At 44.8% G+C, this 25,813-nt stretch overlaps 1 protein-coding gene across 1 annotated transcript in view; it reads left to right on the top strand.

The window, feature by feature from the left end:
- stxbp4 (syntaxin binding protein 4) overlaps nt 1-25,813 on the top strand; it is a 59,344-nt gene that overhangs the window by 7,913 nt on the left and 25,618 nt on the right. Inside the window, exons 2-14 of the mRNA XM_039616235.1 lie at nt 1,178-1,251; nt 1,397-1,492; nt 1,596-1,665; nt 3,738-3,812; nt 8,155-8,240; nt 8,928-9,081; nt 10,463-10,595; nt 10,917-11,023; nt 11,248-11,473; nt 11,879-11,960; nt 13,601-13,680; nt 14,146-14,242; nt 15,000-15,124. Of these exons, the coding sequence (XP_039472169.1) occupies nt 1,178-1,251; nt 1,397-1,492; nt 1,596-1,665; nt 3,738-3,812; nt 8,155-8,240; nt 8,928-9,081; nt 10,463-10,595; nt 10,917-11,023; nt 11,248-11,473; nt 11,879-11,960; nt 13,601-13,680; nt 14,146-14,242; nt 15,000-15,124 (1,405 nt within the window). The remainder of the gene's footprint in view (nt 1-1,177; nt 1,252-1,396; nt 1,493-1,595; nt 1,666-3,737; nt 3,813-8,154; nt 8,241-8,927; nt 9,082-10,462; nt 10,596-10,916; nt 11,024-11,247; nt 11,474-11,878; nt 11,961-13,600; nt 13,681-14,145; nt 14,243-14,999; nt 15,125-25,813) is intronic.

Below are 25,813 nucleotides of genomic sequence, written 5' to 3'. Positions count from 1 at the left end.
AACCAACCATCCAACCGTCCACCTAACCATCCAACTGTCCAACTATCCATCCAACCATCCATTCATCCATTCAACCATCCACCTAACCATCCAACCATGCAACTATCCATCGAACCAACCATCCATCCTAACCTAACCATCTGAACTGCAAACATGACTGTTAAATCAACATATATATGAAAAGCTTTCTATCGCAGCTGGTCGAAGCACGGTGTCCTAAACCTTTCCTAACCTAAAGAAAGGGCTTATAGGTAAAGTTGCAGAGACTTTTAGGTGGAAGTGATCATTGTCAGTCCTCAAGGGGGCAATATAATACACAAAGAACTAACTGGATCATTTTCATGTCTGCTGTATGAAAAAACATGTCATCTGTGCAGAGATGTGTGTCACTAAAGAGAGAGAGAGAGAGAGAGAGAGAGAGAACAGCAGATGCACGGTGTGACCTTTGATTCGCTATTTTTGGAAGTGGTCAGCATGATTATTTTGAGTGTAGGTGAACAAAAATTAAAGGATCAGCTCTTTCTTGTTGCTACTCCCATAAAACTGACACAGCATCTGTTTCGATGTCTTTGGTGGGCGTTTGAGGGAGGCATCAAACTGAGCTTAGAGCCCAAAGATTTTTAAAAAAGCCTCTGCGCCCAGCTTCAAGTATTCATGTCAGTCTGTCTGTGACAGGCTTTGCTGCCTCTACACGAACCTTTGAAACGCTCAGACATCAGCATGTGACTCAAACTGCCGCTCAGACCGACTCTGCGCTGCCTCTGAGCTGAGACTCAAGAACGACCAGCAGACAGCAGGATCATGTTCACCACGTCCGAGGACTCTCTTCAGCTTTAATCTGAAACCTTCTCACACACAAATCTCTCGGCAGGAGCACAAAACAACTGCTCCGTAATGTTCCTTTGATTATTTCTAATCACTGTTTGTGTTCGCCCGAGCCTCCAAACATCCAGGTCACCACATGGTTCAACCGCCTCGTCGTTTAGGAGGCGACAGATTTTATTGGTTGAATGTAGCCGGGTGGAGGTGGGAGGGAGGGAGGGAGACAATGCCAAAATCCTGTGATGATTTGATTATTTTGTGCAGCGGCGCTCTGAGGAAACAGAGCGAGAGGGGCTTTGGCTGAGGGAGGATGTTGATATGTGTTTAAATCTGTTGTGTTTTTGCTTGTTGCCAGGACGATCATGGGCCCGCACGGCATCAGCCGAGCCGTACAGAGGCTGGAGTTCTGCGACTGCAAGAAGGGACTCGGTGAGCATCTTTCCCTCGACCTTACTGACCTCTGAATCCTTATTAACCACTCCTCCTTCAGCAGCAGCTCAGCGTCTGAAAATGCTGCGATCGACTCCAAAGCCAGGCTCTTTTTTAACTGGAGCTCATCTGTGTCCGTTCACAGGTGTTAAAATAATTGGGGGCTACAGAGAGCTGACAGGAGAGGAGTTTGGCATCTACATAAAGCGAGTGATCGCTGGTGGGCTCGCCGCTCTGGATGGTAGCTATTCTTCTGGTATTTTTTGTGGATCGGTTATTACAGAAGCTGTTATCCTCCTTCACTTTGCCTTCTCTCAGTCCGTCTGTCTGTCACTCTGTTCCAGGTCGGCTTAAGTCAGGTGACCTGATTTTGGATGTCAATAACATCAGCCTGATAGGGGTGACCAATGAGAGGTGAGTCTGACAGTTGAGGTATTTTGGAAAATGCAGCACGGCGGTCTGACATCACTTGTTTATTTGCACTGTTTGAATTGTGAAGCTGCACGGACTGTAGAGTGTTGGTTTCCATCACACTTTATGTGAATGCTGCACGTGAACTTTTGCAGCCTCAACATCTGCTTTAAGGTCTTCAACATGTTGGCATTTTTGAGTAAAAGTGACCATATTTGGACAAGAGCGTGGAGTGTTATCAGCTACTTTAGCTAATTCAGTTCAGTTTTATTCATATAGCTACAAATCACAACAGTCTTTTCTAGGCTCTTTAGTTTATAAAGCTAAGACTCTACTATAATACAGAGAAAACAACACCAACAATCACGTGAATTCCTATTAGCAAGCGCTTGGAGACAGTGGGAAGGAAAAACTCCCCTTTGAACCTAAGTTAGTGTACGGGAGCACAGACACAGATACTTGCTAATCTTGCTAACATCAAAATAAACTCGTACTGCACCAAAGCTGTTAGTACAGTGACCTCACAGCAGCCACGTTATTGGTCACATGATGTCATTAAAAAGGCTCCAACAGCACAAACACGGTCCAGTTCAGGTGAAGCTAGCAGATGGCTAGCAGCTACGGCCGCCAGTGTCACCATCCACCTGCCACTCAAAGAGGCCACACCCCTAATGATGCAAACTACAAGCCTTAGTGCAATTTAAACAGGTGATCTGTAGAAACATTCTCCTCCGTAGTGTTTTTATAAAGGGAGAAACTGCAGTTAATGTGCAGGAAACAAGGAAAACAGAAAGTTTTCTATTTTATGTTTTTTATGTCATGTTTAGCATCGACCGCTAAACGCAGCAGTTTCCTGATCCCGATTTTTGTCTATGACAGACAATAATCTCACCTTCACTTTAAAAGCACTGCAGGTAATTTAAACTGCAGCCCGAGTGTTCATTCAGAGTGCAAACTTTGTTTATAGCAGACTAAATCTAAAATTGTTTCAGCTGACTAAAGTCCAAAGGCACGTCTAACCTTGTTGCACCAGGAGATTACTTCTCATTGGATAACTTCCAAACTCGTCCCGCCTTTCTGCTCAGCTTATTTAGTTTTGATTGGATCTCGTTTCTCCACAATATTTTCATCTCGTTTTTATTCGTTGACAATGGTTGATGCATTTCATCACAGTTTGTGTCCTTGTGATTAGATTTTATTTTGTTATCATCTTGTTTTCATCAGAAAAAGTCTCATTGATGAAACTTACTGGTCAAAACTGACACTGGATGGTAGTCGGCCTACCTGCTGGAGTATGGTTTTTATTAGCTGAAGACACCAATGTCATAAACACTGATGATAACCAAGTATCACAGTTCCGGTTAAACTGTTTTATTCTTTAAACAGAAGCTCAGAAAGTCGTAGATGTAACGACAATTACAGCTATCGATCATCGGCCACACGACAGATACTAAAGTCCTTTCGAACTTTTAAATAGTTCAATTCAATTCAACTTTATTTATATAGCGCCAAATCACAACAACAGTCGCCTCAAGGCGCTTTATATTGTACAGTAGATCCTACAATAATACATAAAGAGAAAAACTCAACAGTCATATGACCCCCTATGAGCAAGCACTTTGGCGACAGTGGGAAGGAAAAACTCCCTTTTAACAGGAAGAAACCTCCGGCAGAACCAGGCTCAGGGAGGGGCGGGGCCATCTGCTGCGACCGGTTGGGGTGAGAGAAGGAAGACAGGATAAAGACATGCTGTGGAAGAGAGACAGAGATTAATAACAGATATGATTCGATGCAGAGAGGTCTGTTAACAGGCCCAAAAAATGTCTAAAATAACAACCAGCACACTTATTGCAGGACTGAGGTTAGTTCATGATGACTAGCTTACTGTTAACTTTTGGGCTGGAGTCAGTTGCTGTCAGCATCTAGTGGCTGTCAGTGGTACTGCAGTCTACTTGTCCAACAGCTCCACAGAGGACGTTTCCACCGGGCAGAGATGTCCTTGAGTTTCACACATGTACTCTTTCTCTTCCATCACACGCTGTTAATGTTTACTGCTCAATTCTGCTTCCTGATAGGGCGGTGGAGATCTTAAGGACGGCCTCGCTCTCCAATCACATGTCCCTGCTGATCGCCAGAGATGAGGAATCCAGGTAAGGAGGTGCTTTTATTCTGAAATTATCCCTCTGATTTTTCTGCTTTTTCTCTCTTTGGCTCAGCTGAGCATGTTTTAAAGTTTTCTGAGGTTATCTGAGGACAAACTTGGTTTGTCTGACCGTGATGATCTGTGATCAGCAGAGCAGCTGATTGAAAGTCATCTAAAAACAGAACATCTGAGCTGAGCTGCAGGGGTGACTGCCAGGGCGGGGGTTAGATGCTGACAGTCAGGGTTATATTCCTGCAGAGGGTGGACAGACAAGGGAGCGTTAAAGTGTTCAGGGTCACAAGTTCAGGTGTGCAGACACTTCTCCAGTCACATTTTTAATGACTGAATGGAGCATTTAAGCTTCTTACGCTCCCTCGTTCAGTGTGAGTGGAGGAAAAGTCGGGTTTTAAGCTTTTTCTAAAGTGGCTCTTCATAAAGATGGAATCTGCTTTTATTCCCACTGAGACGACGCTGATGTTCTGCAGCTCTGAGGACGGGCTTTTAGCTTTCTGTGCTCCTGGAAACGAGGCTCGTCAGTGGTTTGATTCGCCCTTGCAGCGAGCTGTGAGGTAAACTGACCTGGCACTCTGCTGGCCCCTGTGCTTTTCCACGTCAGCTCAAACACAGCCTGACACAATAGGGACACGGGGCTGTCTGTCCACAGGGTCTCTGCTCTGGGAAAGAGCTGCAGCTGCTCAGCACAGAGACATGACCGGGAATCAGACCGCCTCGGTGACATCCTGCTGGCTCGCCGGGTGCTCAGCAGACCGCCGCCTTTCTCTGTGGGGAGACAGTTACGTCATGAAACTGTACCGTCAGTCTGTGAAAGCAAGATACAGGTTTTATTTGTTTTCATGAACTGGATTCACTTCAAGGGTCAAACATGAAAAATGTCATTAACACTGCAGTTCCTCTGACATCCAGCAGAGGCTCCAGCAGCGAGTCAGTCCTCATAGACGCCCATGTTAAAGCTCTACAGAAGAAATAAACATAGTTATAACATGTTTAATAGCTCGCCTGTTTATAGGTTTAAAGTTGCATCATTAGGGGTGTGGCCTATTTGACTGACAGGTGCTGTTGCTTTGTGGAGCAGTAGTATAGTTTATTACACAGTTTTCCAGCCAAGCCTGCTAATGTTAGCTGCATAAGCATTTTATATTAAATTAACCAAAATGGAAAATGTTAATATCAGGACTCCAAAAAGGAGCCTTGTAAATCCAGTAGGTGATGGTAAGGTGGTTCTTTGACGTACTGACGACTTTTTTTAACAAAACTCCAGCCTGCATGTTGTTGATCCTCAGCTGAGATACTGAACCCTGAGTTGCATCCATCAGAGTGTGTGTCTGCATCACTGTGTTTAAAACAGCACTTGTATTAATGTGTGTTTGATTTGAAAAGCACCATATTAACTCCTTACGTTCTGAGTCCAGCCAGAAGCTCGCAGGTTTGAAACAAATGTTCAAAGGTCAAACAGAAATAGTGGCGTAGTGCTGCAGGATTTAACTGGAACACTTTAACAGGTGTTCCACATCACAACCAGAACACAGGTGAGCTGCGTCTCCTGTTGCAGACTGACTCAGACTGATTGCAGGTATTTGCAGACCTTTGCTGATCTGTTTGAGTTTGCAGTCACTCTGGACGACCTGTGCAGTCACTTTGAAATCATCAGTGTTGAGGTTGAGCTCAGAGGTCGACGATGTTGCAGGCTCCGCCTCCTCACAGCCAGTTGGACACCTCTGCTGTGTACGATTGGCTGAGTGCAGCTAATCTATGGGGACAGATCGGTGTTAAAATAAAACTATAAATGATTTTATTTGTATTTCACAAATTAACAGCAACATCTATACAACTATAAATACACACTGCTAACCTTAACATAACTCTGACCTCAGTCTCGGATCACCACACGTTCATTTTAAATGAGCAGAGAGGCCATGGGGACGGGTCAGGAGTCATCACGGTGTCCTCGGCGAGGCTCAGAGCCCGCGGAGGAACAGAAGCTGATTTAAAGACAACAAAGAGATCAGCAGCTTACAGCCGCTGACAGGAAGTGACGCGTTGTTGTGACTGCAGACGAAAGGTCGTCCCACCTCTGGCACAGAGTCCTTTCATTTTCATCCCTATTGTTACGAAACCTGTGTGTGTGTCTGTGTCTGTGTGTGTGTGTGTGTGTGTGTGTGTGTGTGTGTGTGTGTGTGTGTGTGTGTGTGTGTGTGTGTGTGTGTGTGTGTGTGTGTGTGTGTGTGTGCGTGTGTGTGTGTGTGTATACTCGCCTCACAGCTCGAGCTCCATTGTTGCCGCCTTTTGTTTCACACCTAAAACTAATGATGATGATTATCTGCAGCTGCACGGCGGGTCGCTGCTGAGGACGCCGTGATGCAATCAGGCGGGAGGAGGGAGGGGCGGGTGGATTTGGTGTCCTCGCAGGTTCAGTGGAGAAAACCAGAAAAACAAGCGTGGCGTTTAAGCTCATTGACGGAGGCTTGAATTGGAGGGAATATTGTGGAAGATTATTTTTAAGCTGTTGTGCAGACGGTCGGGGGGCGGATCCTCGGGTGGTTCGAGGACACGTTTAAAAATCGATCACTGATCTGATGAGTTTTTCTCTTTCTTTCATGTTTTGAGTTCATTTAGGTCTCTGGTTTTTGCAGTCTATGACCACCCCATCACCAACCCACCCCCCCCCCACAGAAGAAGCTAAATGTTAGCTCCGAGTCGTTCACTTGGCTTCCTGTTCGAGGTCTTTAAGCTGTCCCACTGCAGGCTGGCTGTTCACGAGCTCATCCTGGAGCTGGTTCCAATCCTGATGGGAACTCTCAGCTTCTGGGTTTCACGTTTCCGTTGATCCTCGACCGCCTCATTTTCTTAGTTTCCCTCCAGTTTTCCTCCACACACGTGACATTTCCCTGTCACTGTTTCTTTTCATGTTTCATTCCAGCGTCTGTATTCCTGTTTCGTCTCCGCCTTTACACTCAAAATAAAACTGCCCTAAAACGCTGACTGTGACTAACTTACTATTATATTATTTCAATATTTTCCATATTGTAGTAACTACATATTTATAACTGCAGAGTAAACTGTTACATTTAATGGAATCTGGTCAAATGAAATTTGATACATTAAGTTTATTCCAAGCACAGTTTCACTCTGAATGATTGATTTGTGTTTATTGAGGGTGAAGAATCGTTTTTCTGAGGTTATGACCTTCAGGTCTTCAGGACGGCGTCCTGGTCTCTGACCGTTACGCGATACTTCCTGGTTGCTTTGCCTGACGCTCCACGTTTGACCCCATCCTTCAAATACATTTGATTTTGGACTTTATCCTGGTCTCCACTGAAGCTCTCACAGATACAAACAGTGTTACGTGCTCCGTCGTCCCGTCGGGGTGAAGAGTCATATGACCTGCTGATTCAGAACATACTTTCTGTCTTTTTATTCCAGGTTTGCCTCGAGGTGATCTCTCATGTGATTGGTTAGTGGTGTAAAAGGAAATGGTTGGCTGCAGTTTAGACTTCTGGCTTTAACATTTTCTGTGTGTTTTTAACATACTTAAAGAATTCCAGTTTTTCCAACAGCTGTTTGAATGAAAGCTGAGGTTGGATGGAACCACAGACGTCTGATCTCTGAATGGTTTTTCTCAATGATCGTGCAGATCCCATTAAAAAGGCATTAACAGCTGATCGGATGAGGCTCGGATCAGACCGTGATGGCTGATGGTTTGAGTGAGACTGACGTCCGGTTTCCTCGGCGTCCATGTGAGGGAGACAAACTCTCACAGATCTCACAGCTCGCTCGCCTCAAACCTCAAACGCCTCAGTGCTGAACGCCGTCCAGCGCAGGCCGCCGTGTTTCCAAAGTGAAAGACACAAAAAACGATGTCTTTGAACTGCAGCTCATTCAGCACGCAGCAGGACCATCATTTAAATGAAGCACATCTTTAATGTATGTCAGCTCACAGCCTCCAACAATCATCATTAAGTGCTTTTCTTCATATCTCCAGGAAAGCCCGACTCTGTCCGAGTTCTCACTTATCGTCCAATCAAGACATTCTTGGAACCCATTTTTTTTCCTGGAATCTGCAGCTTAAGAAAAGCTCGTGTTCATGAACTAATGACAAACAGATATTTTAAATCCAGGCCTGTGAAATAAACTGCATAGACATCCATGCTGGTTTAACAGTTATTAGCAGTTATTTTATGCTTATTACATGTGAATTAAAGTCTTGGAGAAGACAGAAATGTCCTTAATTCCTTCAGTTTCACCACAAGGACTGGGTTTGAGGTTAGGACGAGGATCTTTGAGAAGTGAATCTGAAACAGGGCGCTGTGATGTGTTCATGTGTCCTTCAGGAGGGAGTTCGCTGAGCTGATGGAGAAGTACAGCTCCAACCACATCACAGCGTCAGGACGAGTCTCTCCCACGCAGCTCTCCACAGGTAACCCCCCCCCACCCCCCACCCCCCCCCCATCACGTTGGACATGAACGTTCGACCCAGAACAAACCGAACCCTCAGATAGGAGACGTCCCGACTTTACTCCAACGGCTTAAATGCCTTAAAATTCACAGCATGTTACAAAATCGCTTTATGGTCACTTTCCAAAACTGACAGTACTTTTCAAAAAAAGTCCTCCATTACTAAAGTTTACCTTTCCACTTCCGTGTCTGCGTTTCCCAGAACTGTGTTCCTAAAAAATCCAAAGATGTCTCCAGTTTCTAAAAGATGTTCCCACCTCCCAAAATGTCCCAACTTTCCAAACATCCTCACTAAATATGTTCTGACCCAAAAATGTGCCCAAGTTCCAACAAAGTAAAAATCATAATTTCACAAAGGTGTTCCGACTTTCCAAAACATCAACACTTCTCAAAAATGTCCAAATTTTCCAAAAATATCTTCACGCTCTAAACATCTTCTCACTTTCCAAAATAAAGTCTCCTCACGTCAGTCTCGTCCTCACAAAGTGCAAATCCGAGTTTCAGTCCTGAGTCACTAAATTGATCCCGTGTTCCAGTTTTTCTCCGGCCCGCCGCCTCCCCCCGTCTCCCGCTCTCATTCCTTTTCTTCTCTCTCTCCCACGTCTTCCTGCTCACCTCTCTTCATTCTTCTTCTCTTGTTTCTTTAAAGGGAAGCTGACGGACACGGCCTCCTCCTCCTCCTCCTCCCGGTCCGAGAGCCCCCAGCTCCTCAGTCCTAAAGAGGGGGTCACGGCCTACACCCACACCGCCCCTTACCCCGCCAACCCCGCCTACGCCGTGCACACACCTGCGCACGCCTTCAGGTAGGATCTAAAGAACAGAAATAACTCCCTCTCACAGTGATGCCTTCACTTTCCTGTAAACCACAAAACATTCAACACAGATTCTGATTGGCTGTTTTATATTTATTATTAAAATGCATTTTCAAAAAGTCTCAGAGACATAAAAACACATAGAGAGCTAAACCCATCCTGCAGTGAGTTTTCATGAGTAATTTCTACTTTCCAGCTGATTTATTCAGAGTTTTTAAAGAAACCAACACGACTGTTAATCTGTGAAGTCCTTTCTTTGCCACTTGTTGGTGTTTTAGAGCGTCTCCTTCTTTACATGCTGCCCCTGCGTCACATCTGTCATGTAGTGCTGTGTGGCAGCAGGACGAGGACGAAAGGTTAAACTGAAAACGCTTTATTCACTGGAGAAAAACGTTGAATACAAAAACAAAACTAGACAACACTAAGAAACTAGGGACAAGGAACGTGGAGCCAGGAAACCTGGGACCACGAGGAAACGTACACAGCGGAGAGGGAACATGAGGGTTAACGAGGAAAGACAAGCAGAACAATGAGAGGACGTGAACAGGTGGGACAAATGAGACCTAACGAGACAAGGGGGAGCAAAACTAGATACACTGCACACAGGAAAGGGACTATCAAAATAAAACAGGAAGCATGACATTCATAAAGACGCAGACTTGACGGAGGAGAGAGGAGATGCATGAACATGGAGCACAGAGGAACGATCACAGAGACAAATAAGGAGAACGAGAACACAGAACTAAACCTTCACTAGAGACACGACAGCAGGAACACAGAGACTAGAAACTAGAAACAACGCTGAAATCCAGGGTCACCGTCGCAGGACCGTGACAACATCGTCCAGTTAGAAGGACTTTTGTTTTCTCTGAAGGAGACATCAGCCATGTTTAAAACAGGATCTTTTAAAGAAGGAGAGACAAATAAAAAAGTATGTAAAAGTGAAACTGATCCAAACTAAATAACAGGACAGCAGAGTCCTGAAAGTAAAAGTGCTCGCGATGATGGAGCCTGTCCACGATGGAACTGGATCATATTATTGATTAATGATGGTATATATCAGTTTAATGTTCCAGCCTGAGTATACAGGCAGCCTGCTGTAGTTATAACATGTTAGCAGAGCGCAGTACTGACATCCATACTGCTGTACTGCAGTACTTTAACTACGAGTACATTCAGTGGTTCCAGGCAGTTTGTTATTGGACGGCGGTTACATAATAAACTATGATTCAGCTGCATGGAAACACCAGCAGCCACTAAAAATAGTGAAAAGCCTCTTCAGCAGTTCGAAGCTGGAGGAGGGTTAGAGATTATGACAGCGTGCTTTTTAATCACGCTCAGTGTCATAGCGCCTCTCTCTCTGTGTCCTCAGTGACAGTGTCATTCAGTTGATATGTGTCGCCAAGGGAACAGGCCTGGGGCTCATCATCAAGGGCGGAGCCAACCGTGCCGAAGGACCAATGGTGTTCATTCAGGAAATCGTGCCTGGAGGAGACTGCCAGAAGGTCAGCATCTTTGTGGTCCGGCGGTTTGATTCCGATCATTCTGGATTCAGTGAGAACCCCACTGGGCAGCCTGCTGTGCCTACAGCAGATACTAAATGTATCTGATATTAACTGATCCTCTGGTGATTCAATGGGTTGATAACAGATAAGGTGACATGTCAGTCCTCAGCAGACTCAGCTTCATGCCAATAAAAGGCCAGAATACGTCACTCGTTTTATGCTCATCTAATAATAATCATACCCACTTATATTAATAATGCTTATGTGAGGATGCTGCTGAGCACGCGGCCTCACTGCTCCTGTCTGACTGTGCTGCTTCAGGACGGCAGGCTGCAGGTTGGGGACCAGCTGGTGTCCATTAACAAAGAGTCGCTGATCGGAGTGACATACGAGGAGGCCAGGGGCATCCTGACACGTACCAAACTCAGGTACGGCACACCTGATACCAAACATACATTATGCCAATGACAGGATAGCACACAGCAAGGACATAAAGACACAGCGCAGCTGTTGTTTCAGGTGCTTTTCAAAGATGCAGCATTGTTTAATATTCAGAAACCATAAGATGAAAACTGAATAGAAACATAAACTGGAGGTCGTCTCTGATCACTGAAATCCAGACGTTTAACTCAGAACCAGTCTTGTGTTCTAGACCCGACCCGACCGTGGAAATTGCCTTCATCAGGCGGAGGTCATCCTCCAGCTCCAGCAGCGGGCCCCACAGCCCCATCTCCCTGCAGGGGTCCGGTGGTGGGGGTGGACCCCAGATGAGGGCCCCGGCACTGGGCACCGTGCCTCAGCAGCCGGCCGTGGTTACCAAGATCACCTCCAGCCGAAACCCCGCCAGCGAGACCCTGCCGTCGGTCAACGTCACACAGGTCAGAGCTTCGACTCGGAGCGCCAAATAAAAGTTCTTTCAAACACAGAACTCGGATTTGAGCTCTCCCTTCTCTAAAGTTAGGTTAGATTAAAGAGGAAGCAGGACGTCTCAGACCGCTTTAACAAAAGAACCGTATCAGTTCAGCCTCATGGTGGCGCTGAGCGTAAAGTCAGACACTAACAAGAGTCTGTTACATAGTTGATGATAACCCCTCACCTGTCTGTGCAGGTGTTTCAGCGTGGCCTGGAGAAGCGTGTCGTCTCTACAGCTGAGAGCACAGATTTACAGACAACACGTTAAAAACACAGAAAACTTTTCATTGATCATATAGCAGCATATCTCACACACACACACACACACACACACACAGTCATTAACATGCTGTGTTAATGTGTGAATGCAGGTGCGAGTGTCTCCGAGCAGAGCAGAGCAGACACGTGTGTCCTCGCCGCCAGAGAGTCACAGCCTGCCTGAGACGAACCCCGGTACGTATCCACCGCTCAGGAAACACAAAAGCCTCAAACGACAGACGTCTGGTTTATTTGCTTTGTTCAGCTGCAGCCTTGTGACAGCGTTTAACACCACGCAGGATGGAGACCATCAGAGGTTTTCAGTAGTTTTAGGAACTGAAGGTAACATTGGAGGAGTTTCCAGACACTCGACAGTGTCGATTGCATAAAGTAGCTCAGACCTGAAGTTCATGCAGTAACAGTTTAACCTCAAAAATCCAGCTGTGTGGTGCAAAACATCTGTGACATCATTTCTAATTGCGATGTCAGGAAATCGTACAGCAGCATCAGGAGAATGTGAACATATGCAGGCAAATGTGTGTGCACAGACGAGCCGCCGTGAGCTGTTAATAAATGTCTGGAAGGCGGGTTGGGGGGCAGATGGCGCGTTCATGTTCTCCTGTCACAGGAGGAAGTGAGGTAAGTGGAGGTGTGGCCTGTGACTGGCTGAAGAGGTGCGGAGCATCGCTGGGTTCCTGTATTTAAGGAGGGCTGAGGTCTTTGTCCATGTGGGAAATCATTCTGTTCGTCGTCACCTTTAAAGCCTGAAGGCAGGACAGATGGACGACCTGAGGCTCCAGCTGTCCCAGCAAACCAGTCTGACCTGTGGCGTCTCCATGGTGATGTCTGAGGCTGAAGAAGACGCTGTTAGGGTCACAGAGCTAACACACCTGTAACACCACCTGCAGAGAAACAGGAAGGTTGTGTTCTGTTATTTATCTGCGATTACTGAGGCATAACTCCCCTGTAATGAACAGCATTTAAATGTATTTTATTTAAAATTACAAATTATATTTACCTACAAATGTTTAAAGGTTGGCACAATCAGGTTTATACAAGAAATAATTCATGATAATAATAATGAAACTGTAACAAATGTAAGTAGTGAGTAAGACTAAAATAAAAGGACAACAGAACATAAAAGGAAAAATAAAACCTCCATAAAACAGTCGCAGAGAGCACAAGATTGGTTTCTGCAAAATTATCATGACACTGCACAGAGATTACAGTTATTTAAAGTATAATTCGTGTCTGCTTTCCTGTAAAATACACAGAATTTAGGCAGAACTTACATTTTCTTGCAATCTAATTGTTTCTTTCAATATTTAACATGACTTCATGATTTCTTTGTGATTGTTACCTCCTCATTTAAGTGCTTAAATATGTGTAGATAAATAATATTACACAATTGTTTCAAATTCAGATTTCCTGTTTTTGTGGTTATGTGGTAGCAAACATGTGATTCTTATACTCGTTGGCTCCTCATGTTCACTCGTGTTGTTTATTTAAATATTTTTTGTAATTATTTTTGAACATTTTGTGATTGTTGTGTCTCTCTGTCACAGTTTGTGGTCATTTCGCATCATTGTGTAGTTGATTTGTGGATATTTTGTGTATTTTTATTCTGTTTTGGAGGTTTTTTTGTGCCTTTGTGGACTTTGACGTCTTTCCTGTCCTTCTCTGCCTGTTTTCTGTGTGTGCTACCGTTTCATCAGCATTTGTTGGGTCCTTGTAGTTGTTTAGTGTGTAGTTGTCATCTGTTTCTTTGCAATCATTGCACACCTTCATTGTCATCGACTAAAGAGAAAAAGCCGTGTGTGTTCCTCTGCTTCCAGAGTCTCCGAGCAGTCAGCCTCCTCAGAGGAAGAGCTCCCTCAGCGACAGCTGCCGCCTCAAGATAGAAAGGTTGGAGCAGGTGAGTGTTTGTGATTCGTACCTTTGAACCAGCAGAGTCAGCAGGATGAACCAACCAGGAGGCAAGAAAACAGCCAAACATGTAAATCTGCACAGAAACCATCGAGACCCTCTGAGGTTTTATTCAGTGTGACAGAATCAGGTGATGATTTACCTGCACGCTGACGGGAATGCCACCAACATCATTCAGCTTCATGGGATCAGAGGAAAAAACTTTTTGTTCCAAATCCAACCAGAACACAAAATGTGTTTCTGCACTTCATCACATCACATCGCCCAGGTCACATCAGCTGACCTTCATGAACCAATCAAATTCATGAGCCGACACTCTCTTCTCATTGGTCAGTGGCTGTTTGTCAGTGTGTGTTTGCCCCATGTGAGCTGTGTATCGATCCGAGCGTGTGTGTGTGTGTGTGTGTGTGTGTGTGTGTGTGTGTGTGTGTGTGTGTGTGTGTGTGTGTGTCAGGCTCTGGAGCTGATTGGCCTGAAGCCCTCCGACGCTCAGCGGCAGGCGCTCCGGTCCAGACTGCGAGCTGATCCGGCCGGGACGGTGGCCTTCACAGGTAAGACATCATCGCTCAGCTCACCTGTGGCTGTCCGCCTGCAGGTGTCCCTCATCCTCACACCTGTGCAGTACATCATGTGGAGTGAAAGTTAAACGTACTTGCAGTACTTACTGAAGTACTTGATCTTCTTTTATTTGTATTTAGCTCGTGTTTCTTTTCATAGTTGAAGGTTTTAAACGCAGCTCTGAGGTTTTTATCTGGAGTTCTGTTTCTCCTGCGTTCAGCTTTACTCGCCTCCTTTCCTCCTTTGTACCCTTGGCGGTTTCACCTGTGTTGTTCCCAGTTTCCCTTCACTTGACTCGAGCTTTGCAGACTATCTGCTCACTTGTGTTAACTTAGAGCTTTTATTCTGCTTTGTTTGAAAAAGTGAAGGAAAGCAGAGAGCTTCAGTAGAGTAAATAAAATGTCTTCGTCTGCTGCCTGACAGAGTAGAAACGTAGAAAAGCTGTTTGAACTGAGGTTAAACAGCCTCCATGAAATGATTCAGAATCAGAGCGTTTCCCGATGTGACCTGAGATCGAGTCATCCGTGCAGACGGTGCTCGAGCTGAACGAGTCCAGTTAAAAGTCCTGGATGTGACTGTGAAGTTCTTCTGAGCAGGTTTTTCTTCTGTGCAGCCGCCAGGTCGCCACCATCACACAAAGAGGCGATCCATTAATCTCACTGTTAAAAAACAGAAGGTGTGGTTGCAGATTCAGGCTCGGGTCGGCGTTCTGCCTCCTGCTGAGCGCTCGTGTCTGTTTTCTGTTCCCAGACTTCGAGAGCCTGATCCAGGAGCTGTTCAAGCCTCAGCTGGAGGAGCTGGGCGTCACCCAGCCCGGGTCTCGCTTCACGTCCGACGACCTGTTCAGCTTGCTGGAGTCGCCCAGCGACCCGAGGGTAGGAGCGTGCAGCACAACGCACACGTCTGATGTCACACAGTTACTGAGCTTTATAAAACACCTTTTTACTGTAGATTACTTTAAACTCATAGAAAAGAGGAGGAGTGACTCCTCCTGGATGTCTGCAGGTATATGCAGCAGTGCAAACAGTGATATGTCGAATATTACAGTATGTTATAGTCTCGTTTCTAAGCTTCTGTTTATTTTTATAATTTCATTTTATTCGTTGGGCAGCACGGTGGCACGGTGGTTAGCACTGTTGCCGCACAGCAAGAAGGTCCTGAGTTCAATTCCGACATCAGGCCGGGGTCTTTCTGTGTGGAGTTTGCATGTTCTCCCCGTGTTTGCGTGGGTTCTCTCCGGGTACTCCGGCTTCCTCCCACCGTCCAAAGACATGCAACTTGTGGGGATAGGTTAATTGGAAAATCCAAATTGCCACTAGGTGTGAATGTGCGAGTGAATGGTTGTTTGTCCCTGTGTGTTGGCCCTGCGACAGACTGGCGGCCTGTCCAGGGTGTACCCCGCCTCTCGCCCTATGACAGCTGGGATAGGCTCCAGCGCCCCCCGCGACCCTGAAAAGGATAAGCGGAAGCGAATGGATGGATGGCATTTTATTCGTTATTAGAATAAAAAAAGTGACCTTAAAGCTGTCGCATTTAAAAGTCCAGTTTTACTTTGTTGATTATAAACAAAATTAAAGCTGCAAGCAGCGATATGAGGGCCCTCGCACCCCCGGCGCGTCGAGCCAAGCCCAACACCTAAAACCAGCGCTTCCGATCTGATGTCACATTGATGGAATTCATGCATTTAACCACCAGCTAAAATTTCATCTCATTCAACCATTATTATAGTCGTCCCACTAGGTGGCGCTGTAACCATTACTGACAAATGGCATAACAAACATTTCCGAGCTCGAGTCTCATCACGCCTGCGAACTTTGGGAGAGATTGGACATTGTGTTTTTGAGCGACAGCAGGTTACTGCTTTTTGGCGAGTGATTGAAACTCCACGTGCCGCCATGACCACCCCGTTTCCCTGAACGTAAAAAGCTTCGCAATTTAACATCGCAAAGGTCTTTAGATTCCACACACAGGAGATCGCGTAAATCTAATGAAATCCCTTGGAGGAGTTCGTCAAAGTATGAGGCCTGAAAAGAGGGAAAATGTCGCCAAATTTACACATTAATTTTAAAATGGCTGACTTCCTGTTGGATTTGGGATATTGCTCCAAGAGACTTTTTGTACATCTTGATATCTCCAATAAGCTTGCCAGGTTTCAAACTCATACATAAAACACAGAGCAGGGGCTGTTGTTTTGAAATTTTGTAGGGGGCGCTGTGGAGCCATTTTGCGCTCTTCAAGGAAAATGAACATATAAAAAGTAATCGCTCATCACATTAGAGGTGTGCGCCAAATTTCAAGACTTTTTAAACTTTTCAAGCCCCTCAAAAGCCACTTCATCTTTCATGGTGAACTGCGTTGCCACCAGGGTGCGCCGTTCAGTTTATAGTCACAATTTTCTCACTGAAGCATCAAGAGGGACTGATGGTGATATTCACCGCTTTTGAGGTGGCCACGATGAACCTGTGAAAATCAGTACAACAAAATGAAAGACATGACATTTCCTGGTGCCACTAGGTGGCGCTCTACGTATTCCTGACAATGGGCATATCAATCTGTTCAGGGCGGGTCTGACATCATCCCTGTAAAATCTGGTACTGATCAGATTGGATTTCATTGAGTTACACTAATTTGTTTCTTCATGGCGAGACCTCAATGTTCGCCATGCTGCTGGGGTCACACCCTTCAGCGAAAACTCACAGTTTTGTCTGTAACCCAAGACCAACTCCTTAAGGCTTTCCTGGAGAAATTTGAGGCTGCAGATGTCACCCATTACAATACTGTACCCCAAAGTGTAAAACATGACATTTCCTGTTCCCACTAGGTGGCGCTGTCCCTGGTGTCAAATATGGCAGTTGAAATATGTTCAGGGTGGAGCCTTATCATATGTGTCCACTTTGGTCAAGGTCGGACAATGTATGACAGAACGAGAGGCAATAAGATTTTCATGGCGAGTCATTGAAATTCGCCGTGGTGCCACGGCCTCACAGTAACCCGAAAACTCAAAAGCTCCGCAATTTAACATGGCCCAGGTGTGTAGTTGACACTGACCAAATATGAAGCTTGTACGATGAAATTCCAATGAGGAGTTCGCAAAAGTTCGAGGCATGGAAATGGCAAAATTAGAGCCAAAATGTCACCTTCACTTCCAAATGGCGGACTTCCTGTTGGGTTTAGGACATGGCCATAATAGACTTTTATGTGCGTCTCCGAACGTTAGATATGTGTTCCGAGTTTTATACATGTAGGTCATACCCATCTCGGGGCTTGCGTGCTTTCTCATTTTTCTAGGTGGCGCTACTGAGCCAATTTTCCCTGGACATGTCTCACGGATATTAAAATACGTAATTTTCACCAGACCTGACGCGTCTGCAAAATTTCATGAGTTTTCGAGCATGTTTAGGCCCTCAAAAGGCCGATTCATTTGCCGAAATAATAATAATAATAATAATAATAATAATTAAAGCTGCAAGCAGCGTTATGAGGGCCCTCGCACCCCGGCACGTCGGGCCACGCCCAACACCTACAAACCAGCACGTCCGATCTGATGTCACATTGATGGAAATCATGCCTAGAACCACCACCTAAAATTTCATCTCATTCAACCATTATTATAGTCGTCCCACTAGGTGGCGCTCTAACCATTATTGACAAATGGGATAACAAACATTTCCGACCTTGAGTCTCATCATGCCTGCGATCTTTGGGAGAGATTGGACATTGTGTTTTTGAGTGACAGCAGATTACAGCTTTTTGGCGAGTGATTGAAACTCCACGTGCCGCCATGGCCACCCCGTTTCCCTGAACGTAAAAAGCTTCGCAATTTAACATCACAAAGGTCTTTAGATTCCACACACAGGAGATCGGGTTAATCTGATGAAATCCCTTGGAGGAGTTCGTCAAAGTATGAGGCCTGAAAAGAGTCGAAAAAGTGGCTAAAATTACACCTTAATTTTAAAATGGCTGACTTCCTGTTGGATTTGGGATATTGCTCCAAGAGACTTTTTTGTACATCTTGATATCCTCCATAAGCTTACCAGGTTTCAGACTTATAAATAAAACACAGAGCAGGGGCTGATGTTTTGAAATTTTGTAGGGGGCGCTGTGGAGCCATTTTGCACTATTCAAGGAAAATAATCACATAAAAACAAAGCCCTCATCACATTGGAGGTTTGGGCCAAATTCCAAGACTTTTTAAAATTTCCAAGCCCCTTAAAAGCTACTTCATTTTTCATGGTGAACTGCGTTGCCACCAGGGTGCGCCGTTCAGTTTATAGTCACAATTTTCTCACTGAAGCATCAAGAGGGACTGATGGTGATATTCACCGCTTTTGAGGTGGCCACGATGAACCTGTGAAAATCAGTACAACAAAATGAAAGACATGACATTTCCTGGTGCCACTAGGTGGCGCTCTACGTATTCCTGACAATGGGCATATCAATCTGTTCAGGGCGGGTCTGACATCATCCCTGTAAAATCTGGTACTGATCAGATTGGATTTCATTGAGTTACACTAATTTGTTTCTTCATGGCGAGACCTCAATGTTCGCCATGCTGCTGGGGTCACACCCTTCAGCGAAAACTCACAGTTTTCTCTGTAACCCAAGACCAACTCCTTAAGGCTTTCCTGGAGAAATTTGAGGCTGCAGATGTCACCCATTACAATACTGTACCCCAAAGTGTAAAACATGACATTTCCTGTTCCCACTAGGTGGCGCTGTCCCTGATGTAAAATATGGCAGTTGAAATATGTTCAGGGGTGGAGCCTTATCATATGTGTCCACTTTGGTCAAGGTCGGACAATGTATGACAGAACGAGAGGCAATAAGATTTTCATGGCGAGTCATCGAAATTCGCCGTGGCGCCACGGCCTCACCGTATCCCGAAAACTCAAAGCTCCGCAATTTAACATGGCCCAGGTGTGTAGTTGACACTGACCAAATATGAAGCTTGTACGATGAAATTCCAATGAGGAGTTCGCAAAGTTCGAGGCATGGAAATGGCAAAATTAGAGCCAAAATGTCACCTTCACTTCCAAATGGCGGACTTCCTGTTGGGTTTAGGACATGGCCATAATAGACTTTTTGTGCGTCTCCAAACGTTAGATATGTGTTCCGAGTTTTATACATGTAGCTCATACCCATCTCGGGGCTCAAGTTTCTCATTTTTCTAGGTGGCGCTACTGAGCCAATTTTCCCTGGACATGTCTACGGACATTAAAATACGTAATTTTCACCAGACCTGACGCGTCTGCAAAATTTCATGAGTTTTCGAGCATGTTTAGGCCCTCAAAAGGCCGATTCATTTGCCGAAATAATAATAATAATAATAATAATAATAATAATAATAATAATAATAATAATAATAATAATAATAATTAAAGCTGCAAGCAGCGATATGAGGGCCCTCGCGACCCCGCACGTCGAGCCAAGCCCAACACCTAAAACCAGCGCTTCTGATCTGATGTCACATTGATGGAATTCATGCATTTAACCACCAGCTAAAATTTCATCTCATTCAACCATTATTATAGTCGTCCCACTAGGTGGCGCTCTAACCATTACTGACAAATGGCATAACAAACATTTCCGAGCTCGAGTCTCATCACGCCTGCAACCTTTGGGAGAGATTGGACATTGTGTTTTTGAGCGACAGCAGGTTACTGCTTTTGGCGGTGATTGAAACTCCACGTGCCGCCATGACCACCCCGCTTCCCTGAACGTAAAAGCTTCGCAATTTAACATCACAAAGGTCTTTAGATTCCACACACAGGAGATCGCGTAAATCTAATGAAATCCCTTGGAGGAGTTCGTCAAAGCATGAGGCCTGAAAAGAGGGAAAATGTCGCCAAATTTACACATTAATTTTAAAATGGCTGACTTCCTGTTGGATTTGGGATATTGCTCCAAGAGACTTTTTTGTACATCTTGATATCTCCAATAAGCTTGCCAGGTTTCAAACTCATACATAAAACACAGAGCAGGGGCTGTTGTTTTGAAATTTTGTAGGGGCGCTGTGGAGCCATTTTGCGCTGTTCAAGGAAACTGAACATATAAAAAGAAATCCCTCATCACATTAGAGGTGTGCGCCAAATTTCAAGACTTTTAAACTTTTCAAGCCCCTCAAAAGCCACTTCATCTTTCATGGTGAACTGCGTTGCCACCAGGGTGCGCCGTTCAGTTTAAAGTCACAATTTTCTCACTGAAGCATCAAGAGGGACTGATGGTGATATTCACCGCTTTTGAGGTGGCCACGATGAACCTGTGAAAATCAGTACAACAAAATGAAAGACATGACATTTCCTGGTGCCACTAGGTGGCGCTCTACGTATTCCTGACAATGGGCATATCAATCTGTTCAGGGCGGGTCTGACATCATCCCTGTAAAATCTGGTACTGATCAGATTGGATTTCATTGAGTTACACTAATTTGTTTCTTCATGGCGAGACCTCAATGTTCGCCATGCTGCTGGGGTCACACCCTTCAGCGAAAACTCACAGTTTTCTCTGTAACCCAAGACCAACTCCTTAAGGCTTTCCTGGAGAAATTTGAGGCTGCAGATGTCACCCATTACAATACTGTACCCCAAAGTGTAAAACATGACATTTCCTGTTCCCACTAGGTGGCGCTGTCCCTGATGTCAAATATGGCAGTTGAAATATGTTCAGGGTGTGAGCCTTATCATATGTGTCCACTTTGGTCAAGGTCGGACAATGTATGACAGAACGAGCGGCAATAAGATTTTCATGGCGAGTCATCGAAATTCGCCGTGGCGCCACGGCCTCACAGTAACCCGAAAACTCAAAAGCTCCGCAATTTAACATGGCCCAGGTGTGTAGTTGACACTGACCAAATATGAAGCTTGTACGATGAAATTCCAATGAGGAGTTCGCAAAAGTTCGAGGCATGGAAATGGCAAAATTAGAGCCAAAATGTCACCTTCACTTCCAAATGGCGGACTTCCTGTTGGGTTTAGGACATGGCCATAATAGACTTTTTGTGTGCGTCTCCGAACGTTAGATATGTGTTCCGAGTTTTATACATGTAGGTCATACCCATCTCGGGGCTCGCGTTTCTCATTTTTCTAGGTGGCGCTACTGAGCCAATTTTCCCTGGACATGTCTACGGACATTAAAATACGTAAATTTTCACCAGACCTGACGCTGCGTCTGCAAAATTTCATGAGTTTTCGAGCATGTTTAGGCCCTCAAAAGGCCGATTCATTTGCCGAAAATAATAATAATAATAATAATAATAATAATAATAATAATAATAATAATAATAATAATAATAAGAAACAGAGCAGATACAATAGGCCTTTCGCACTTTTGTGCTCGGGCCCCAATAATAAGAAACAGAGCAGATACAATAGGGCCTTCGCACTCTCGGTGCTCGGGCCCTAATAATAATAATAATAATAATAATAATAATAATAATAATAATAATTAAAGCTGCAAGCAGCGATATGAGGGCCCTCGCACCCCCGGCGCGTCGAGCCAAGCCCAACACCTAAAACCAGCGCTTCGATCTGATGTCACATTGATGGAATTCATGCATTTAACCACCAGCTAAAATTTCATCTCATTCAACCATTATTATAGTCGTCCCACTAGGTGGCGCTCTAACCATTACTGACAAATGGCATAACAAACATTTCCGAGCTCGAGTCTCATCACGCCTGCGACCTTTGGGAGAGATTGGACATTGTGTTTTTGAGCGACAGCAGGTTACTGCTTTTTGGCGAGTGATTGAAACTCCACGTGCCGCCATGACCACCCCGTTTCCCTGAACGTAAAAAGCTTCGCAATTTAACATCACAAAGGTCTTTAGATTCCACACACAGGAGATCGCGTAAATCTAATGAAATCCCTTGGAGGAGTTCGTCAAAGCATGAGGCCTGAAAAGAGGGAAAATGTCGCCAAATTTACACCTTAATTTTAAAATGGCTGACTTCCTGTTGGATTTGGGATATTGCTCCAAGAGACTTTTTGTACATCTTGATATCTCCAATAAGCTTGCCAGGTTTCAAACTCATACATAAAACACAGAGCAGGGGCTGTTGTTTTGAAATTTTGTAGGGGCGCTGTGGAGCCATTTTGCGCTGTTCAAGGAAAATGAACATATAAAAAGAAATCCTCATCACATTAGAGGTGTGCGCCAAATTTCAAGACTTTTAAACTTTTCAAGCCCCTCAAAAGCCACTTCATCTTTCATGGTGAACTGCGCTGCCACCAGGGTGCGCCGTTCAGTTTATAGTCACAATTTTCTCACTGAAGCATGAAGAGGGACTGATGGTGATATTCACCGCTTTTGAGGTGGCCACGATGAACCTGTGAAAATCAGTACAACAAAATGAAAGACATGACATTTCCTGGTGCCACTAGGTGGCGCTCTACGTATTCCTGACAATGGGCATATCAATCTGTTCAGGGCGGGTCTGACATCATCCCTGTAAAATCTGGTACTGATCAGATTGGATTTCATTGAGTTACACTAATTTGTTTCTTCATGGCGAGACCTCAATGTTCGCCATGCTGCTGGGGTCACACCTTCAGCGAAAACTCACAGTTTTCTCTGTAACCCAAGACCAACTCCTTAAGGCTTTCCTGGAGAAATTTGAGGCTGCAGATGTCACCCATTACAATACTGTACCCCAAAGTGTAAAACATGACATTTCCTGTTCCCACTAGGTGGCGCTGTCCCTGGTGTCAAATATGGCAGTTGAAATATGTTCAGGGGTGGAGCCTTATCATATGTGTCCACTTTGGTCAAGGTCGGACAATGTATGACAGAACGAGAGGCAATAAGATTTTCATGGCGAGTCATCGAAATTCGCCGTGGCGCCACGGCCTCACAGTAACCCGAAAACTCAAAAGCTCCGCAATTTAACATGGCCCAGGGGTGTAGTTGACACTGACCAAATATGAAGCTTGTACGATGAAATTCCAATGAGGAGTTCGCAAAAGTTCGAGGCATGGAAATGGCAAAATTAGAGCCAAAATGTCACCTTCACTTCCAAATGGCGGACTTCCTGTTGGGTTTAGGACATGGCCATAATAGACTTTTACGTGCGTCTCCGAACGTTAGATATGTGTTCGAGTTTTATACATGTAGGTCATACCCATCTCGGGGCTCGCGTTTCTCATTTTTCTAGGTGGCGCTACTGAGCCAATTTTCCCTGGACATGTCTCACGGACATTAAAATACGTAAATTTTCACCAGACCTGACGCGTCTGCAAAATTTCATGAGTTTTCGAGCATGTTTAGGCCCTCAAAAGGCCGATTCATTTGCCGAAATAATAATAATAATAATAATAATTAAAGCTGCAAGCAGCGATATGAGGGCCCTCGCACTTTTGGTACGCGTCGAGCCAAGCCCAACACCTAAAACCAGCGCTTCCGATCTGATGTCACATTGATGGAATTCATGCATTTAACCACCAGCTAAAATTTCATCTCATTCAACCATTATTATAGTCGTCCCACTAGGTGGCGCTGTAACCATTACTGACAAAAGGCATAACAAACATTTCCGAGCTCGAGTCTCATCACGCCTGCGACCTTTGGGAGAGATTGGACATTGTGTTTTTGAGCGACAGCAGATTACTGCTTTTGGCGGTGATTGAAATCACGTGTGCCGCCATGACCACCCCGCTTTCCCTGAACGTAAAAAGCTTCATAATTTAACATCACAAAGGTCTTTAGATTCCACACACAGGAGATCGTGTAAATCTAATGAAATCCCTTGGAGGAGTTCGTCAAAGTATGAGGCCTGAAAACAGGGAAAATGTCGCCAAATTTACACATTAATTTTAAAATGGCTGACTTCCTGTTGGATTTGGGATATTGCTCCAAGAGACTTTTTTGTACATCTTGATATCTCCAATAAGCTTGCCAGGTTTCAAACTCATACATAAAACACAGAGCAGGGGCTGTTGTTTTGAAATTTTGTAGGGGGCGCTGTGGAGCCATTTTGCGCTATTCAAGGAAAATGATCACATAACAACAAAGCCTTCATCACATTGGAGGTGTGCGCCAAATTTCAAGACTTTTTAAAGTTTCCAAGCCCGTTAAAAGCCACTTCAGTGTTCATGGTGAACTGCGTTGCCACCAGGGTGCGCCGTTCAGTTTAAACTCACAATTTTCTCACTGAAGCATCATGAGGGACTGATGGTGATATTCACCGCTTTTGAGGTGGCCACGATGAACCTGTGAAAATCAGTAGAAGAAAATGAAAGCCATGGCATTTCCTGGTGCCACTAGGAGGCGCTCTACCTATTCCTGACAATGGGCATATCATTCTGTTCAGGGCGGATCTGACATCATCCCTGTAAAGTCTGGTACTGATCAGACTAGAGTTCATTGAGTTATACTAATTTGTTTCTTCATGGCGAGACATCAATGTTCGCCATGCTGCTGGGGTCACACCCTTTCAGCGAAAACTCACAGTTTTCACTGTAACCCAAGACCAACTCCTTAAGGCTTTCCTGGAGAAATTTGAGGCTGCAGATGTCACCCATTACAATACTGTACCCCAAAGTGTAAAACATGACATTTCCTGTTCCCACTAGGTGGCGCTGTACCTGATGTCAAATATGGCAGTTGAAATATGTTCAGGGGTGGAGCCTTATCATATGTGTCCACTTTGGTCAAGGTCGGACAATGTATGACAGAACGAGAGGCAACAAGATTTTCATGGCGAGTCATCGAAATTCGCCACGGCGCCACGGCCAGGCACACCGTATCCCGAAAACTCAAAAGCTCCGCAATTTAACATGGCCCAGGTGTGTAGTTGACACTGACCAAATATGAAGCTTGTACAATGAAATTCCAATGAGGAGTTCGAAAAAGTTCGAGGCATGGAAATGGCAAAATTAGAGCCAAAATGTCACATTCACTTCTAAATTGCGGACTTCCTGTTGGGTTTAGCGTCAATGGCCATAACAGACTTTTTGTTCGTCTTGTCATGATACACATGTGTGCCAAATTTCATACATGTAGCTCAAACGATGTGTTCGTAGGGCTGCATTTAACAAGGCATAGGTGGCGCTCTAGAGCCATTGCCCATTGGCATATGTAAAACCATTAAAATACAAAATTTTCACCAGACCTGGCATGTGTGCAAAATTTCAAGAGTTTTTGAGCATGTTTAGGCCCTCAAAAGGCCCTTGTTTTGCCTGAATAATAATAATAATAATAATAATAATAAGAAACGGAGCAGATACAATAGGGCCTTCGCACTTTTGTGCTCGGGCCCTAATTAAAGCTGCAAGCAGCGATATGAGGGCCCTCTCGCTTTTGGCCGCGTCGAGCCAAGCCCAACACCTAAAACCAGCGCTTCCGATCTGATGTCACATTGATGGAATTCATGCATTTAACCACCAGCTAAAATTTCATCTCATTCAACCATTATTATAGTCGTCCCACTAGGTGGCGCTCTAACCATTGCTGACAAATGGCATAACAAACATTTCCGAGCTCGAGTCTCATCACGCCTGCGAACTTTGGGAGAGATTGGACATTGTGTTTTTGAGCGACAGCAGGTTACTGCTTTTTGGCGAGTGAG

The sequence above is a fragment of the Oreochromis aureus genome, linkage group 8, assembly GCF_013358895.1.
Source record: "Oreochromis aureus strain Israel breed Guangdong linkage group 8, ZZ_aureus, whole genome shotgun sequence".
Classification (NCBI taxonomy): Eukaryota; Metazoa; Chordata; class Actinopteri; order Cichliformes; family Cichlidae; genus Oreochromis; species Oreochromis aureus.
Note: the sequence above shows the minus strand (reverse complement) of the source record. Positions and strands in the feature narration are given on the sequence as shown.